This window comes from Brachyistius frenatus, unplaced genomic scaffold, assembly GCF_029030835.1.
Source record: "Brachyistius frenatus isolate BFR_SWC_R1_liver_20210118 unplaced genomic scaffold, ASM2903083v1 Contig_41, whole genome shotgun sequence".
Taxonomy (NCBI): domain Eukaryota; kingdom Metazoa; phylum Chordata; class Actinopteri; family Embiotocidae; genus Brachyistius; species Brachyistius frenatus.
The window spans coordinates 1,495,315-1,512,322 of NW_027210640.1; the positions used below are offsets into that span (position 1 = coordinate 1,495,315).

At 43.8% G+C, this 17,008-nt stretch overlaps 3 protein-coding genes across 8 annotated transcripts in view; 2 read left to right on the forward strand and 1 right to left on the reverse strand.

Annotated features, from left to right (window-relative positions):
- Positions 1 to 2,299, forward strand: part of camsap2a (calmodulin regulated spectrin-associated protein family, member 2a) — a 49,878-nt gene extending 47,579 nt beyond the window's left edge. For all 6 annotated transcript variants that reach the window (XM_069702283.1, XM_069702284.1, XM_069702285.1 and 3 more), the window contains one exon: positions 85 to 2,299. In XM_069702283.1, the coding sequence (XP_069558384.1) occupies positions 85 to 390 (306 nt within the window). In that variant the 3' untranslated portion in view covers positions 391 to 2,299. The remainder of the gene's footprint in view (positions 1 to 84) is intronic.
- Positions 1 to 17,008, reverse strand: part of LOC138623038 (GRAM domain-containing protein 2B) — a 191,551-nt gene that overhangs the window by 103,552 nt on the left and 70,991 nt on the right. The window lies entirely within an intron of this gene.
- LOC138623005 (WD repeat-containing protein 47-like) lies at positions 5,280 to 16,742 on the forward strand. Its single transcript, XM_069702220.1, has 15 exons — positions 5,280 to 5,327; positions 6,253 to 6,443; positions 6,584 to 6,667; positions 7,112 to 7,196; positions 7,922 to 8,230; positions 8,550 to 8,989; positions 10,796 to 10,892; positions 11,946 to 12,118; positions 12,204 to 12,461; positions 12,835 to 12,915; positions 13,540 to 13,709; positions 13,856 to 14,026; positions 14,298 to 14,429; positions 14,862 to 15,080; positions 15,242 to 16,742. Exons 2-15 carry the CDS (start codon positions 6,286 to 6,288, stop codon positions 15,382 to 15,384), a joined length of 2,520 nt encoding a protein of 839 aa, XP_069558321.1. The 5' UTR covers positions 5,280 to 5,327; positions 6,253 to 6,285; the 3' UTR covers positions 15,385 to 16,742.

The following is a 17,008-nucleotide window of genomic DNA, read 5'->3' on the forward strand; positions in this document are numbered from 1 at the left end:
AGAAAAGGAAAATGTCACTCTAATAATCCCTTAAGCGTACGTGACCTTCATATCTGATGAGCTTTTCTCCCTTGACCTAAACAGGAAATGGAGAAATCGGAGGCCAACAACTTCTTGGTTTTGTTCCGAGACGGGGGCTGCCAGTTCCGCTCTCTGTACACATACTGCCCCGAGACCGAAGAGATCAGCAAGCTGACAGGCTTCGGCCCCAAGAGCATCACGCGCAAGATGATCGACGGCCTCTACAAGTACAACTCGGACAAGAAGCAGTTCAGTCAGATACCAGCTAAGACCATGTCGGCCAGTGTGGACGCAGTGACGATCCACAGCCACCTCTGGCAGACCAAGAAGCCAGCCACCCCGAAAAAAGTAGTGCCTGCCCAGTCCTAGTGGAACTTGATAGCCCAAACATTATCATGCCCCCCCCGCCCCCACCCCCTCGAACGGAACATACCCATTTCAATTTGCACTTCACTGTACATATCCATGGAGATTCAAAACACCTGCAATGCCAGTTAGATGAATGCATATCGGTCTTTTTATGTTTGTTTTTCCTCTCATTGCATTCCCCCCCCCCCCCCCACCCCCGTCCTTGTTTATTCTTCATACTCTGGACTGGACATGAGAGGACTTGCAGATTATGAACAACTGGAATGTATGACACTGTTGAAGAGTGATGTAAATGTAAATCACTTGTGTGTTTTTAGAGATTGTCATGTTCGAGTCAGTTTATGAAGGCACGCGTGTGCGCGTCGGGTTTCGTTCCATGTGCCAAACGTCAAAAAAAAAAAAAAAAAGAGACAGTACGAATGCTAGGACATTTTACTCGGTACACTGAAGCACTGAATGTTTTTAATTCATGTACAGATTGATTTTTTTTTTTGCGTCGCATTATCCTGTTGATGTGTGGCCTTATGCGCATTTAGTTGAAGGTGAGAGTGAAAAGAGGTGACTGTAAAGCGACAGCTTTTTTTTTTTTTTTGTATTTGGGGGGAAAAAAACTTTTTTTTTTTTTTTTTCCTTCTCTCCGAGTAAAACAGTTTGTATATTAAAAAGATACGTAAAACTCCAAAGGGCCAAAAAAAAAACAACAACAAAAAACTAATAGCATACAGCTGGCGTTAGCCACACAGCACACGTGTGTTCAGCTCAACAAAACCAAGCGGTTTCAGCTTTTTCAGAACCCCCCCCTTTTGTGATTCTTAAAGCACGACGTTACTCCAGATCACTGGTTCTCAACCTGCAGACAACTTCAAGCTATAAAAATGTACAACGCGTGCGTCGCAAAGCTGCTGCTGATTGCTCAGTCAGCACAAGACGGGCTGACGAGGTGAATTTATTGGTACAAATGTATTGTATGAAATCACGAGTGACTGACACACAAAAGAAAACTATACACACACACACAAAGAGTTGTGTGCTCTGTGCGGGAAGTGGGACATTTGCGACCCCCCCGAACAGGGGGAAGAAAAAAAAAAAAACATCCGAGCGCCTAAGTGGGAATGTCCCACAAAGAAAGTTGGAGGTATTTGAGAGCTCCAAGAAGTAGTTTTGACATCGCTCGACGTGGCGGCGTTTGAAAAAGAAGAAATGCACTTGCTCCAAAAAAAATAAAAAAAAATAAGGTGAACCGGCCAGACCAGCGTAGCCTGGCACACCTCGTCCGCGAGCTTTAAGGTGTTCAAAACAGCAGCGCGTCAGAACCCGCGCCCGCGTTGGTTTACACGGATGGTGACGAGGTTTTTTTGGGTTTTTTTTTTTTGTCTTCTGTATTTTGACTGCAGAAATGAAGCGCATTTTCTGCAGGCTGCTATTTTTTATTTTCTTGTTTTGTCAATGCTCTCAACTAGAGAGCGGGGCATTCCCAATCGGAAACTTTACCAGCTGCTGCCTGAACACGCGGTCAACGTACCCAGTTTTAGAGCACGCGCTACACACGACCCCCGTCCCTGGACTTTCCACCACCTCCACCACCACCACATCCTTCAAGAATCTGCCAGCCATCTTGCTCCTGCCAATTTAAATAGAGAGAGCAAATCAGTCAACACAGAACACCTGCGTTAATGACCTCCTTCCCAGAAACACTCCTGCAATCACCCCCCCCCCACCCCCACCCCCATACAGCTGAAGCCAATCAAGCCCCACTCCACCACAGTAAAACACAGATTTATAATATAAAATAAATGAATTCCTGTAACTCTGAATTATGCAGGAGTAGTTGCAGCCAAGTAAAACTGACTAAAATTAGGTGGAGGTGGACTTCAGCGCAGTGGTTTGTTTGCATTGCTTCCCCCCCCCCCCGCCCCCCCCCCCCAAAAAAAAAGGTTGAGAACCAGTGTTTTAGATCACTTTGCTGCTGGTTCACAGCAGGTTTGTGGACAAATAACACAGCTTAGTATTATTTCTTTTATTTTATATTATGAAATACCTCCTACTGCACCATGTAGGATCTTTACAGTATGTTGTGTACATGTACAATCACACTCTCTTCCAGCCGCTGGTATCAGGAACAGGACTGAAATCCAACACATAATGACACCTTTGAAGTATTTCTCTATATATCATGATTGAATTAAATTCTACACCGTGTTAAATTCAAGATTCACTCTTATCTTAATAATGTCTATTCATAAAGCTATAAGGCCCTTCTGGTCCGCCAAACAGTCAAATGTAGAGAGCATAGTGCATATACTAGATTTTGAACTAGTTAAAAAATCATGTATTCTGTTATTGAAGAGGTCAGTCATGCATTACAGCGAGTATTGCCCAATTCATTCAGAAAGGCTGCATTATAAAATGGTTTTGTCATTTTCAACATGTCTGTACATCTGTATTATCACAGAAATTGGGTTTTGACCTGCACAAAGCATTGAGTAAATTGGCAGCACATTTGTCGGTCGCCTATAAATGCAACATGTCCGAAAATAGGTCGGCAACATGGTCATTTTGTTAAGATACATTTGTTTTTCTGTCAATACCAGAATAAAATTCACACAATAGTCCAAGGGCAGAACAGGGCAGACAGATCCTTGTTGCTGCGTACGGGTAGAGACCCTCCACCGGGTTTCATTGGTGTCAACATCATGTTAACGTTTGCCACCGAATGTCACGTCAACGCCATTTGCAGGTTGCGATTTCCCCAAAAATAAATCTGCTAACATGGTGCTTTGTTTTCACCGGAGGGTGGAAGGGCGGTAGGAGGGGGCCGTGGGTGGGGGGGGGGGGGGGCTGGAGGTATTTATGACCAAAAGACAGCATGTACATGTTTTTGAAAATGTAATGTTGTACGACAGAGAGAGGGGAGCGTTTCTCTGTTGTTGTTTACTGAAAGGATTTGTCCACAGAAAAGCTCTGTCCACCTGCTTTTGGCTGTTTCAGGCCGAGGTAAAAGATGATTTCAACTGATATTGTACAGTGCGTCCGTGTGAGCTGCCTATTCACTATGATAACTTTCTTTTGTTCGTCAGACGCTCTGCTGTCATTCCACATATTGCTGAACATGTAGTCTCAGTTTTTGTTTTGTTTTGATTTTCTTTATGCATTAAATAAAATTAAGCATGGCCTCAGCCTTAGGCACGTGGTGTTGACTGTAAAACAGTTTATCTAAAAAAAAAAAAATTAAAAAAAAGAGTTAATATTATTTACTTCTTTTTTTTTTTTTTTTTTAAAGACAGTATAACAATTATACCTCTTCATGAAACTATTCTTTTCGTGGATTGGCACATATTCAACCATGCAACATTTTTTAGAAATATCAATCTTTTCTTTCAGCACAGTGCTGATGGCTTAATGAGGCTCAGGTGAGCACAATAACTGGAAGGGGGGGGGGGAACAACTCAACGGCCAGAAGTAAACCAAAACGGATAAAAGCGGTGAGTGATTTCAAAGCGAAACAGGAAACCCACAAAGTAAAAGGCAGAATCATTGACACAAACAATCCAAGACTGAATTTTGAAAAAGCCCTATAAGAGCGATCCGTCTATCATTATCTTTTTTTGCCTACGAGCAACGTCAGTAGCCGTAGAAGTTCACAAGACGCACTAAGATGGAAGCGGGAGGCATGGTTGAGGAGTGTGTATATAAGTGCTGAATGCAGAAAAAAAAGGTCACCTCTAACCCCAATCTGGGAGATGTGGAAGCCTCTGAGCTTAAATATCCGTATCCATTCTGAATTGCACTTGTGTATGAAATGTGCTGAACCTGCCTTGTTAGCAATAATCTCCATCCTCTCCTCCAGCTTGATAAACGTTGGCTCCCTGCTCTCTTACTGGAAAAGAGTCCACCAAGGTACTTGTCCATCAAGGTGTCCAGTGCAGGTCTTTGCTGCGGGGTCGTTGATTCTAGTCTTATCTTTTTCTCGTGGCCATTTTCTACAGCTGTTGTGTGTGGTCACCTTTGACATGTCTGTCTGACCCTTTAAAGATCATCTCCAGCCAGATTGAAAGTTTTGTCTCTCTGAAATCAAAACATTCATTAAACTATTAACATACCCGACAAAAATCATTATTTATTTACTTATTTAAAAAAAATAATAATAATAATAATAATAATTTGCGGATGTGCAGCTCCTCTACCATCTGCAAGGGGGTGCTGCTGTGCACCCCTACTTCTCACAGCCATGGGAGGAGGTCTGCTTTTTTAAAATATTAAGAGAGCTACGAAGTCAGCATTCTGCATTTAAGAAAACAAAACAAAACAAAATGGAACAAGCAAACAAAAAAAAAACTACAAAAATAGAAAAAAAACAAAAAAAAACCCTCTTTCCTTTCACATTGTTAATGGATCGGTCGTTTGGTTGATTTATACGGTATTTTCAGAAAACCAATGAATACCTTTTGAGATGCCTATTTGATATTCTATTATAGCTTAATGGCATTAGCCAATTTAAATGATGTAAATGTCTGAAGAGAAAGCAGATAACACTGATTGCTTTTTTTTTATGTTATTTAAAAAAAAAAAATTAAAAAAAAAATTATATATGTAATAACGTATAGCCACCTCTATGTCATCACGAAGCCTTCCTATCTCTTTTATTCCCCCCCCCTCCCTCCCTCCCCACTCTGAAAGTTTCCGTGCCCGTGTCGTAGGTGTGACCACCGGGCGTCACTGCAACAACACTTGATTGTTGGTTTGCGGCTGCGTCCGCATGGCGACCGCGAGCTGTGTGCAAGGAATAAGGCGCAAAAGGGGAGCTTTCTGGAAACGCTGCTGAGGATCTCAAAACCCGCCGCTTCTTGTCCTCGTCGTCGTCGTCGTCGTGGACGCTGTGGCGTCCGGAGTCTGCGGAGCGGCTTTAATGCGGCGTGTCGCCGGCGCAAAACTGACAGGTGAGGAGTTTGGCGCGGATCCACGGCGGCGCGTCGAGCTTCGCGCTGCGGTCTCTGCGCGGCGTCTGCACGTTTGGTAGACAAAGTGAGTGACATCGCCGGCAATCTGTGTGCGTCCGGCGTGTGTTTCCAGTGAGCGGACGATGGGGGGGGTTGTGTGAGCGCTAATTGCGCTACCAAGTAAAGAAGGCGTGTCTGCGCGCAGATAAAGTGCTGAGGCTGCCGGGTTCGGGCCGCAGAGCTGCTGTCTTGTCACATCCAGGACCTGGGGGGGAGGGGGGGTCTTGGATGTTTGTTTGTGTTTGTGTGTGTGTGTGTGTGTGTGTGTGTGGGTGAGGGGGAGGAGGGGGGGACAGGGCGGTGTCACCGGCTGCTGTTCCACCCGACGGCATCACCGCGTTCTCTATCCGTGTTGACGCCGAGACGGGGCGAGTGCACCATGCATAATAAAGACCCCCACCCCCCCCCCCACCCCCTTCTCGCGAAAGCTGCTCGTGTGATGTTGCAGCCATTAACCGTGCATAGGCCAACTCTGCGAGAGCTGCGTCCATAGTCATTTCCAAGCATCATAGAAAAAACGATCCACCTTTTAGGAATAATGTGCCAATGAAAAACGCAAATCGATGGCACAGATGGCACAGAATACCCGTGTACGCTCTTGCGAGTCTGCCTACGGAGGCCACAGTAATGTAGGTGTTAAAAAAAAAAAAAAAAAAAAGTCCCAGATAAGAGACTGGATTCTAATTACTAAAATGTGACGAAAGTAATTTCACGAAGGTGAACAATGATTTAGGTAAATTATCATTCTTTGGCTCTTTCATTTTATATCGGGGACCATTAGCGTAAGTATTTACCAGTTTTGATGCAACTTTGCCTCCAACCTGCCTGTCTGCTGCTCTCTCTCTCTCTCTCTCTCTGTTTCCAGCCAGCTATAAGCTGCAACCACAGATCTGCAATCATGACGGCAGAAGAGACGATCAACATCAAGGAGGTGGAGGTGATCAAGCTGATGCTGGACTTCCTCAACTCCAGGAAGCTGCACATCAGCATGCTGGCCTTGGAGAAAGAGAGCGGTGTCATTAACGGACTCTACTCTGACGACATGCTCTTCCTCAGGTGTGACAGCACGCTTGTATGCCGTGCAGGAGGGGACCGAGAAACCTCACATAAGTTCTTAGTTTTTGCAGACTTTTGTAGGAGGTTTGTACATGTCTCAGCCTTCCAATGTTATATTTCTGACGGGTTCCTTTCAACAGGCAACTCATTCTGGACGGCCAGTGGGAGGAGGTGATGCAGTTCATTCAACCTTTAGAAGGGATGGACAAGTTCGACAAGAAAAGGTGAAAGGAACGATGTTAAGGGATGATTTACATGAACTCTTTACCGACGACATCTGTAGGGCATTTTTAAAGACCGGAGTGCTTTTAATTTGATGTTTTAGGCACTGGGAAGAGAACTTGAGGCCTCACTGAAACTGATGTTTTACTTGAAATATTCTATTAAGGGCAGCGCTGATGATTTTTCTTTTCACTGGTGTCCAGGCTGGATTTGCCGGTAAAGCACGAAGGGCGGTAGCTTTAGGAACTGAATTAGGTCAAGCCCAGTAACTGTAGTGGTGTGATCATGCCACAGTACTGACATCCTCTATGTCTCACCAGTCACCAGCCACTCCACACAAACGTAGAGCATTTCAAATGACGTTATGAGGATAATTCTACCAAGAAACCAGAGGGTTGAACAACAAAGTTAATTTCTTAATACTGACAGTAGCTTTGTGTTTCCAGGTTTCGTTACATCATTCTGAAGCAGAAGTTTCTGGAAGCTCTGTGTGTAAATAATGCCATGTCAGCTGCTGAAGACCCTCATAACGTATGTATACATTTAATTGACTACACTGCATACCTGTAATTTGACTCATTTTTACTAGGTCAGGAGTTGGGAATCCAAATACACTCAAAAAGTCTTGAAGCGTAGCGCCCTAATATCATCCTGCTCCAGTGGAGCTGCTCAGTCGTCAATAGAAGAAGTCTGTGATTTTTTAAATTGGGATGATAATCCAGTACATGAATATGAAAAACGGTTTATAAAACAGTGCAGAAGCTAAATTTAAATTATGACAGAGAAAAGGTGTCCTTCTCAATGAAAGATTCACAGATTTGTAGTTACATACTGTTCGGATGTTCTCTAGCTCTCAGGCAGTGTCCCAATTGAAGACATTCTGACCCACTGGTAAAGAAACAGTAAATCAGTAATGTTTGACCTTTTATTTGAAAATATTTTTATTTCATATTTCAAAAAAAAAAAAAATTTGCAATAAAACCCCCCAAAAGCGAAACAAAGTTACCGTCAGATTAATGAAGATAACGACTTTAAAAAAAAAAAAAAAAAAAAAAAAGTCAGGTGTGTTGGTCACTCTTTTAAACTGGTGAAAAGTAGGTTTCACAGTAGGTTTTGCTGGCTGCCGTCCCGTTGTCTGATATTTTTACAATACCATCCTTTATCGAGATAATATCTGTGAGCTTCCTCATAAAACAGACCTAAATAGAATCGCCTCAAAAGACTCACCGGTCCTCTAAATCCTCTGTCACCTGCAGCTGGAGCTCACCATGCAACAGGCCGTCAAGTGCCTCCACACTGTGGAGGAGTTCTGCCCGACCAAGGAGGACTACAGCAAGTTGTGTCTCCTCCTCACCCTGCCTCGCCTCACGCACCACGCCGAGTTCAAAGACTGGAACCCGAGCACGGCGCGCGTCCACTGCTTCGATGAGGCCTGTACCATGGTGGCGGAGTTCATCCCTGCGGACAGGAAGCTGAGTGAGGCCGGCTTCAGGGCGAGCGGGAACCGCCTCTTCCAGCTGCTGATCAAAGGGATCCTTTACGAGTGCTGTGTCGAGTTCTGTCAGGTAATATGAAAATGAAAAGGGTTACAATTATACTTCAGTTCCTGATTAAAAAAAAAAAAAAAAAAAGGCTCAAAGCTGCTAGGTGCTTCCTCTCCAAACCTGTGCAGATACTCAAAAGTCCATCAAAAGATATTTGAATGCAAAGTAGCCCATTGTCTGCTGGTACGAAAACCCTCTCTGATTTGAACTAATTTGTGTCGTCCATTGTAATAAAAGTTTGTTTTAGATTCTATTTGAATATATAGTAAAAAAAAAAAACACCAAAAAAAAGTTTACAAAACATGTTTGGTGAATCTGACTGTACCTTTCTGTTTTCTAGAGTAAAGCAACCGGTGAGGAGATCACCGAGGGCGAGGTGTTGCTCGGCGTGGATATGCTTTGCGGGAACGGCTGCGACGAGCTGGACTTGTCGTTGTTCTCCTGGCTGCAGAACCTCTCCCCGGGCGCCTTCTCCTGCGCCTTCCAGCAGCAGACGCTCAGCATCCACGTGGACCGCCTGGTGAAGCCCAGCAGGGCCGGCCACGCCGACCTCCTCACTCCATTAATCAACCGACTGTCCCCCCGCCCCACCTCACCTTTTAGTCAGAGACCTCACTCGGCGGACACCTACATGTCCAGATCCCTCAACCCAGCTCTGGACGGCCTGTCCCACGGCCTGGCAGCGCAGGACAAGAGAGGCATGGAGGCGAACACGAAGTCTGCTCTCAGCCGGAGCCTCGTGGAGAATAATGTGCATCAGCAGGACGATTCACCGGAGAGGTAAGCGTTAAAGATGGAGCGAAGGGGAAAGAAAAAGTCTTTGAGTTGCTTGGAGCACTGGATGTGTGGGACTTAACACTTACAGGTGTCCGCCGTGTTGAAGAGTACGTGGCAAATTATACTGCAACATACAGGGCAAAGTATATTTCCCTCCATGATATTAAAACCTTTTGATTCTTGTCTAAAATAGTTCTAACAATTGAAATTGTTGAGATTGTATCTGAGAATCATTTATATTTTACAGAATTGACTCATTTGAGTCTTAAACTTAAAAAACATAGACAACTTTTAAAAATATAAAAACACATGAATGGAGCTGAAAAAAAAACATAAAATGTCATGCTTGGATTCAATTTGAAGATCGAGACCTCGAGATAGAAAAATCAATCTTTACCTATTGTTGGCTAAAAATCTACCTTCATTCAGTGTTGTGATAAAAAATTATTATTATATAATGATGTTAAATTCATAAACCCCTGAATTAATTGCTTCCTGAAAAGTGAATTATTTAAATCCTGACGAATCCTTCATTACTAACAACTAACCACTAAGACTGCTCTGTTAAACCTTTCTACTTTATTTATATCCGCTTTGCTGTGTATTATTATTTTATTTTTTTGCATATGTTTTACATCATATTTTCATCATGTCACAGCCACTTTCTACATAATGAGATTTTAATGAAAAAAAAAACAATAACAGGAGTAAATATAATATATACCATAGGCAGATGCTTATTTTTCCTTTTATAAATATTCGTCTGTCTCTCCGAGCGTGTTCATCTGCAACCTTAAGTATTAAACCGAGTAAGTAGATATTATTGTATGACTCTATCTATAGCCCCATTAATCCTATTAGCCCCACCTTAACAGAGGCATCCCGCCTCATCTGTCAACAGAGCTACACAAAGCACATTACAGTGCAGCCTGTTAATGGATGCACTAGAATTTAAAACCCTCACCTGATGACTCACAATTGAAACCCAGCGTACTGAGCCGCACTGAATTCAAGCCGTAAATGAAAAGGTAATTCCTTATGGAAACGCTGATATTTTACGGCTTAGATATGTCACGGGGGTCTTCACGGCTCATTTGGGCCCAAGCCTGTGGCCTCCTGAGTTTGTGCCTGACTCCGGATTGTAGTCTTGTTGTCCCCGTCGCTGTCAGTTTCTCCGCTTAGTGGACCGGGCACAGAAAGCAAAATTGGCCAGTTGCGGTCGCGCCCAGAGCGATGAAAACACTGCAGTACGGCAGGATGATTTAACGTACAGCAGCTCATTGCAGGTGAGCTCGCAGGTTTCTTGCTTAAGGAGGTCAATACAAAGAAAATTGCACAGTGCCAAGGTGGACAGGGGATAACGTCAAGGTCTCTCTGGCTCCACCTGCTGGATGCAATTAATGCCCACAACTGGGACAAAGTAAAATAGCTTTGATCTTCAGTATGAGCAAGTTCACGAGTTTTGTCATCCCAAACAGGAATTGATCTTGTCGTATAATATGCAGATGTACACAAGGTTCCAATTAATGCAATAAAGCAAAAACAACAGAGTGATTCTTTTAGTCAATACAAATCAATTTTTTTTTTTTTTTATGTCTCATTTTAGTGATGGGTGATGGTTTTGTCACTTGCACTTGTTGCTGTTGTTTGTATTATATTTTAGTATACGTCAAATCTTTTTTTGTTGTTGTTGTTTGTTTTTGGCTTGAAATGTTATGTACTTCCTACACGATCTCAAATCAATTTGAATGCAAATAGACTGAAAATATTTCGATACAGTAACGCGTGTGTCCATTTTTCCAACTGTAGGAAGCACCCGCAAGGGCTGGATGAACCCAACACCACACGCACCCCTCTGACTCCCGGAAAAGATGGCGGGCCTCCCTGCAACGCTGAAACACACGAGGTAATTTAACTGCAGGCCGTCATTAGTGGCGTCATTAGTGCCGTGTGATGCACTTTAGACCTTAAACAGACAATAGATTTATGACACAAAGTGTCATCCAACGTAACCTAAAATGTGTAATAGACTATTTGAATCTAAGGTGTAAAGTTTACAGGTGAAGTTGTGGGAGGTCCTCACATTTGGCTGCTCGGGATAGATTGGTTTCATGAATCTTATAAAGACTGTTTAAAAAAAAAAAAGAAGCCATGTTTGCCTGTCTGGTCACTTGAGTCAAAGTCAAAGGGAGGCTTTGAGTCTGTCTTCCCTCTGGAGTCATCACTCCAGATTTAAGAGATATAGAATTAACTTACCCCTGAACTGCCTGGTCTCAATACCTCCGCTGCATCATAAATCCCGCCCAAGTTCTCCACCACGCCCGTCCACGGGGCACTTGCACCCTGCTGCCCCCTGTCCCGGTGTAGAGGGTGGAGATCATGGACACTGGAAGCACATAATCTGGTTTGATGTGCGGTCACACTCAAGATGGCCCGCTGCTTTCATCATCGCTCATCTTTATGCATCCCAGGTCCCATCGAGAGGCGCAAAGTACTTTGAGATTAGATTGTTGTGTGTGTGTGTGTGTGTGTGTGTATGAAAAGTGGTGAGAGGCATGAAGGAGAATAAACTTTAGACTCAATAGCTTTGATAAGGTCCTTGAAATATTTTTTTATGGGATGGATGATGGAGGACGAGGCCTTGGGAGTTGAAGAGTTGTCAGTAGTGGCTTTGGAAAGAGTTTTTCTATTATAATCTACTGTGTGTGTGTGTGTGTGTGTGTGTGTGTGTGTGTGTGCGCGCGCGCGCGCGCGCGTGTGTGTACTTTCATGTGTGTGTGAAGCACTGCCGTGCTTCGAAGCAGAGAATACTTCAAATCAATAATAAATAGCATTCTGACAAATTCCTTTTTACCTGGATGATAGACTGTGCGAGGGACTTCTACAGCTTCTGCTAAAACACACCTTGCAACGTCTGTATTTGCTCACACTGTCCGTCCGTCTGTCTCGGTGCGTCCAGCGTCGGGACTCCACAGAACACATCCAGGAGTATTACAGGCAACGTCTCCGCGTGCAGCAACATCTGGAGCAGAAGCAGCAGCAGAGGCAGCTTTACCAGCAGATGCTGCTGGAGGGAGGGGTGAAGCCGCAGGACGCAGCCCAGCACAACCTCACCGAGACGTTCCTCAGCAGGTGAGGAAGACACGCCGCAAAGATTCAGTGTCGGTGAAGAGGCACGCACAACCCCAGCGCTACAGGAGAGCTTGTCTTTGTCCAGATCCATTCAGAAGTTGGAGGAGATGAATGTGGGCATCGACCACCGCGGAGATGAGGTGATGTCACAACTGGGTCAGCAGTGGAACGGACTGACGGGGAACAACAGCACGTCCAGCCCCAGGGTGTCCAACACCCGCCACACTCCAGACAAAGGGCCGCCGCGGGACAAGCAGGGCGGGGTGAGCAGCAGCACCCCGGTAAACACTGGGAGCCACGGCTTGCCCTCCCTCAGTGAGTCCCCGGTGCTGACCGGTCAGAGGTAAGAGCCTGCTGAGTGTCTGGTCACTGGTCTTCACCAAAACATCCACTTCTTACCAGCCGGTCTCAGGTTTGCTTATGTTAAGGTATAATCTAAGACTTTTTCTTGCGATGATTCCTACAATCTTCAAGCTGCTAAAATACCGTTCATTATCGACTCGTGTCGATTTGAGATAAGCGAGCCTTTCATTCCTGTGCTCTGCAGCAAATCGAGCTTTTTATAGTAAGAATTTCCTATCATGTGAAACATCATCATCTCACTCTGAAACCTTTTTGATGGATACCAAATGTCACGCGCAATAACATCGGATTGTTGCAAAGTTAGATGTACAGCTTTAAATTGAACCTGCGTGTGTCTGTATTATCATTATCAGTGCTGAAAGAATCAGAGCGTCTGGTCCCACAAACCAAGATGATTCTGGCTGCTCTGCAACACGTAACACACATGAGGTATTGTAAACTGACAAACAAAATCTACGACAGACTTCTGTTCGCCTGTTACTCTGACAGTTCTTAGTTTTACGTTGCCTGCTGTTCTGATTCTTAGTCCTGCTTTAAGCGCCAATATTAGGATTGTTGTAAATGTCCACAGCTCATGAGCAACTGTGAACGTGACTAAAAACAAAAACTGTACAGGCTCATGTCATTTTTTAAGAAAAAGGGGGCAAGGGGTCAAATTAAAGTCGGAAATTTATGAGATTTTTTTTTTTTTTTACCAGAAATAATATTTAGTTTGGGCATAAATTAATATATAATATATATTTAACATATAAAAAAAATAAGCTTGTTCATACATAAAAAGGTTTAAGAATGATTAGTTAAAATATGTAAATACCAGCTGCCTTTTTTTTTTTTTTTTTTTTTACCAGAAATAATATTTAGTTTGGGCATAAATTAATATATAATATATATTTAACATATAAAAAAAATAAGCTTGTTCATACATAAAAAGGTTTAAGAATGATTAGTTAAAATATGTAAATACCAGCTGCCTTTTTTTTTTTTTTTTTTTTTGTGAGACATACATTTATGTAATCATTTCCTCCTACTCCAATTTTCACCTGTATCTGTATCTGAAGTGGTTCCGGTGCCGTCAAGCAGCCGACGGTGCGCTTCAGAAGGAACAAACATCACAAGGGCTCCATCTACTGTGTAGCCTGGAGCCACTGTGGACAGCTGCTGGCCACCGGATCCAATGATAAATACGTCAAAGTCTTGCCTTTCAGTGCAGAGAGCTGCAATGCCACAGGTACTGTTTTATGAGTTTTGAGTTAAGCTTCGGTAAAAAAAATTACAGCCGAAGCAGAAAATATGGGGGCAAACCATCATCCTTCTCCTGTTATCGAGCTGCTTGTAACCCTCTTTGTCTCCCCCTCCAAATGTACTCTGATTCAGGTCCAGACCTGGAGTTCAGCATGCACGATGGTACCATCCGGGACCTGGCCTTCATGGAGGGACCTGAGAGCGGAGGCTCTATTTTGATCAGCGCCGGGGCCGGAGACTGCAACATCTACACTACTGACTGTCAGAGAGGGCAGGGCCTCCACGCCCTGAGCGGACACACGGGTACGCCGGCTCGTCACCCGCAAATGAGCGAGAGAAAACATTTCAGGGAAACGCTGCAGGTTTGCTATCAGCGTGTAAATATGGCAGCTCATCTTGCGTAGGTCTGTCATAAAGCCTTGGGAAAAAAAAAAAACAATCCCCAAAGGGTATTTGCAAAGTATCTAAAGTACAGTACCGCGAGGTAGTTAACAGGAAATAGACCAGGCTTGTAGACGCAACTCGGTACAACAAGATCAATACATATTTAAGACCCTTTTTTTTGTTTGAACAGGTCACATTCTGACTCTGTACGCGTGGGGAGGCTGGATGATCGCCTCCGGCTCACAGGACAAGACCGTGCGCTTCTGGGACCTGCGGGTGCCCAGCTGTGTTCGGGTGGTGGGCACAACTCTGCACGGCTCGGGTGAGTCACATCGAGAATGACTCTTATTGGAGCCGATTCAGCTGCAAATCACTGGTACCACACTGCTGTAGGTTACAGGAGTATCACAGCTGAACCACAGAAAGAGGGCTAATGCTTCATGAAGTTTCTGGATCACAGCCAGTAATTCAACATATTGTCCAATGAAAGCGAATGTTAAAACAAAACAACAAAAAAACAACAACAAAAAAAAAGTAGATCAGTCCGTACATATTTCTCACTTTGAAATTAACACTGGAAATGATCACTTTCTCCTTTTAAATCCAGCGGGCCGGTCCTCGGTGTGATAAACGACTGGCTAGTTCTTTTGTTCTCGACTTGAAATTGTCGTCACGCAAAAAGCCAACCAGTTGTCCGGCAACTTTGATCTGCACCCCGTCACGGAAAAACATCTTGCTATTGTGTCTCACACAGGAAGTGCAGTTGCTTCGGTGGCGGTGGACCCCAGCGGCCGCCTGCTGGCCACCGGTCAGGAGGACAGCACGTGCATGCTGTATGACATCAGAGGGGGCCGCATAGTTCAGACGTACCGCCCCCACGGCAGCGACATTCGCTCCGTGCGCTTCTCACCTGGAGCCCATCATCTCCTCACCGGTTCCTATGACAACAGGATCATCATCAGTGACCTTCAAGGTAAAAAAAAAAAAAAAATCTGTTCTGAAAAACTTAAACCTTGATTTCCATTTTGTGACTACAGTTACAAGACTACAGTGTCATGAGAAACATTGCTTACTGCTAAGTGTGTCTGCCCCCCCCCTCCCCCACGTGTGATGTTTCACTTTCTCTGACCCCAGGTGACCTAACAAAGCCCCTCCCTCAGACAGTGGCAGGGGAGCACTTGGACAAGGTGATCCAATGCAGGTGGCACCCACATGACCGGACCTTCCTCTCCTCGTCTGCAGATCGAACTGTCATCCTCTGGGCTCCGGGCCCCTGACAGTCAAGAGAAACAGTGAGAAACAACGGAAGCAGCAGTGAGCACAAGAGCACAGTGTCCACAGACATCCCGACACGGGATCACCGACTGCCGTGAAGTGTGCGCGCGCGTGTGTGTGTTTATTTCTGTGCAAACATACCGTGAGCATCAAGCTGTTTATATGTCGCTCAGTTTCAACTGACGTACGTGCGTGTGCGCGTATATAAAATGCGCAACATGTATTTTAAGGTAGAAAACATGCAGCCACTTTAAAGTTGACAGTTCATATGTGCGCGTATGCTTGAATACTACCGTTTATGTCTTTGTGAGTATGTGCTCGTGTGTGCAGGCAAACGTGGCGTTTTGGAAATCTGCGTGTATCTGGCTTTACAGTTTTTAACGTGCGATTAAAGTTAAATTAAAAAAAAAAAAAAAAAAGAACAATCTACAAATGCCGTAAAAAGAGGAAACAAAGATATTTCAGCGTTTCCATTTGGAACCCGTGTGAAGTTAAAGTAACAACCTCAAAGGGCACCGTTTTGTTCTCTTTGGCGACACCTACGGCGATAAGCGGGAAGCAAGCCTGCTGCGTCAGCTTCGCTTCCACCCAACTTGTTCAGTCTGTGAGAATGCAAATGCAAGGGCTTTAACCAAACCGCCACAGGCTCGAGCACCATTGTGTTACCTCATTCAGTAGTTAGATAGTAACCTAACAGACTTTTTTTTTTTATTTTTTTTTTTTAAATCTTTGAGATTTTTACTTTAAATATTCAAATATAGAGTGTCTGTGTTCACTTAACACATGTGTGCTTGTATCTTTTGTAAGAGCGTACAGATTAAATGGCAAAAGGTGTAAATACAATGTAGAGATGGCCAATCATGCCTACAGTGAAAGAAAGAGTAGATTCTCTGCAAGCACACTTTGAATTTAGTTTAGTTTACTCTCACAATGCCAAACTCCGATTTTTTTTTTTTTCAGCCAGAGTCAGAACTAGGTACAAAAAAAAAATGAAGGTCAGATGAGAACTAGACGAGATTTCGAGTGCGGTGCAACGTGTCATCGAGCATTTAAACAGAACAAATCATTACAGCACCGCTCCTTATATAGTTTATATTTGTTGTGGAAAGAAGCCACACTTGGTTGTGCATATCATAATGTGCCTTTTTGTAAGAGTTGTAGAGGTTTTCATATGCCTGGATGGATTTAGAGGTTTATTTATTTAGTTGCAGCTTTATTTAGGTAATTTTTCACATGACTTGTCAACTGTAAATTCGTATAATGTCACTGCAATGCAGAAGATGTATCACCTATCCACATGTGCACATTTAAATGTAGAAATTCAAGTTGTTGTTCCTGTTATTAAAATGTTTTTGGATAATTAGTGCTTCTTGAGAAGGTTGAAATTTGGGGTCATTTTTAAAAGATGAGCACAGTAAAGAACAACCGGAAAAAGTGACCGGAAAAGGGCGGAAATAGTAGAAGTCGTGGCAACAGCTCAGTCACAAATACCAAAAAAAAAATGAAGTGCTGATGCATGCTGTTATTGTAGTTCGCAAAGTGAGTGAGGGTAAGTTTAGGGATGTAAAGCAAACATAAAACTGGAATATACTGCAACTAAACAGTCTTGAGAGCGTGTCGCAGGTT